Genomic DNA, 2,230 nt, shown 5'->3' with positions numbered 1-2,230 from the left:
TATTTTTATTAAATTACAATTTGGGGGCACCTGGCTGGTTAAGTCAGTGGAACATGATCTTGATCTTGGGGTTGTGAGTTCAAGCCCCACACTGGGTGTAGAGAGGACTTAAAAATAACATCTTTTAAAAAAAAATCTTAATACTCCATAGTGTATATGGACCAGGGGTACCAGGTGGTGGGTATTATAGAGGGCACGGATTGCATGGAGCACTGGGTGTGGTGAAAAAATAATGAATACTGTTTTTCTGAAAATAAATAAATTGAAAAAATTTTAAAAAAATGTAAAAAAAATCTTAAAAAGATTTTAAATAAATAAACAATAAATTACAATTTTATTCAGTGATTACAGGTTGTCTCTTGTACTCAGTCTCTGAAAGTTCACAGGTTCAGGCTGCGTCATGTCAGCATTTTGTTGGTGAAGTCCCCTTTTACAATCCCATGTAGTCCCGATAGATGACCTTGATTCTTCAGCTTTCTCTCAGCAGCTGTGGAGCAGGCCTGGATGGGGATGTCCAAAGGACACAGGTGTGGGTTGCTAAATGTTTGGAATACACTTTAATGACTTCTCCTGGAATAAAACTTTCCTGTAGTTAGCAGAAGCCTTTGTTTCGGCAGTTGTTTGGAAAGACTTTGAGAGTCTAAGCCACTTTGTTTGTGTCTTACCTTTGCCCTTTCCTGGTTTCAGCTATTTTTAAAAGAGGGCCCCAAGCCTCTTTAATCCTATTACCACAGATGTGGTAAAAAGAAATCCCCACATCCCTGCTCCAACACGGAGCGCAGCTCTTAACATTTTGCACAAGAACAGGATATTGGCAACTCAACTGTTAAACCTGTCTGTGATTATTCTTCCTTGAGATCACTCTGATGTCACCAGTGTAATTTGAGCCTGGAGCTTTTGTTCACACTTTAAATAGCAGTCCCGGAATGATTTTGCTACAGACTCTCTGGAGAGCCCGGGAGCAGAATTCCCGAAGACTCCCACATCGATGAAAGCAAAGCCAAGGCACCAAGCCATCATCATGTCCACCTCGCTGCGCGTTAGCCCGTCCATCCACGGCTATCACTTCGACACAGCCTCGCGTAAGAAAGCCGTGGCCAACATCTTTGAAAACATAGACCAAGAATCTCTACAGAGACTTTTCAGAAACTCTGGGGACAAGAAAGCCGAGGAGCGAGCTAAGATCATTTTTGCCATCGATCAAGATTTGGAGGAGAAAACACGAGCGCTGATGGCCCTGAAGAAGAGGACGAAAGACAAGCTTTTCCAATTTCTGAAACTGCGGAAATTTTCCATCAAAGTTCACTGAGGACAAGAGGATGGATAAGGACATTATCCAAGAATAGACATTTAAAGACCAAGGGAGTTTGTGAGACCCAGCACCGGCAGCATTAAATTGTGGCTGCCTCAACCTTCTCTTCCATCAGAACCGCGGAGGCGGCGGGAAAGAAACAGAACAAACTGGTTACAAAGACTCCAACCAATTTCACGCCTGTGCTGTTACAGTGGAGAACAATGCTTTCAGCAAGGATTTGCAAACTCTCCCTGAGGGGAAAGGACTGATCCCGGCGTTGGAGAGGAGTCTGAATGGATGTAATGAGGACTGAGACTCCAAGACAACAGAGAGCTGGGGAAGAATTGCGGCCAGAGTCTCTTTCTCAGGCCCTAGGACTTCAATTCAACCTGAACTTTGTTTTTCCTTAGCCGTACTGGGCAGGGAGTGGGAGGAGGGAGAGGGGGAAACGGAGAGAGAATACTATGTTCCGATGTTTACTGAATTTTTTATTTGAATGTTGCAAAATGTTGCCAAGCTTCAATGTGGTCTTATGGGTATAGATTCTTAGAGATCAGTAACTGACTATTTATTTGCATTCTTTACAGTGCTGAAAAAGTGCACCACAAGGATGTTAGTTACAAATTATGCAATACTTTCAGCAGCTCAGTAAAACCCTTCTGGTTTGTAAAACGTTTTTATACATTTCAAACTGATTGCACAAAAGCTAAAGGAATGGGGTCCTTCCTAAATCCAAAGTACTGTGAAAAAATTTTATGATCTTTTTTATCTTCTAACTAATGCTAAAATATAATCTAATTAGATTTCTTACAGTTATTGCAGTAAGCATTAGGAAGTGAGTATGATATACTAAATAGTTTATGAAGATGCTATGGTTTTTATAATTTATTATACATGACAAATTATATGCAACCTTAATAAATTATTATAAACTTA

At 40.8% G+C, this 2,230-nt stretch overlaps 1 protein-coding gene across 1 annotated transcript; it reads left to right on the top strand.

Moving 5' to 3' along the window:
- Nucleotides 1-893: 893 nt before the first annotated feature.
- On the top strand, nucleotides 894-2,230 carry TCIM (transcriptional and immune response regulator). The gene has a single exon (XM_059156233.1). The coding sequence runs from the start codon at nucleotides 989-991 to the stop codon at nucleotides 1,307-1,309; it is 321 nt and encodes a 106-aa protein (XP_059012216.1). The 5' UTR covers nucleotides 894-988; the 3' UTR covers nucleotides 1,310-2,230.

This window comes from Mustela lutreola, chromosome 18 (genome assembly GCF_030435805.1).
Source record: "Mustela lutreola isolate mMusLut2 chromosome 18, mMusLut2.pri, whole genome shotgun sequence".
Lineage (NCBI taxonomy): Eukaryota > Metazoa > Chordata > Mammalia > Carnivora > Mustelidae > Mustela > Mustela lutreola.
This window is presented reverse-complemented; position numbering and strand designations above follow the sequence as displayed.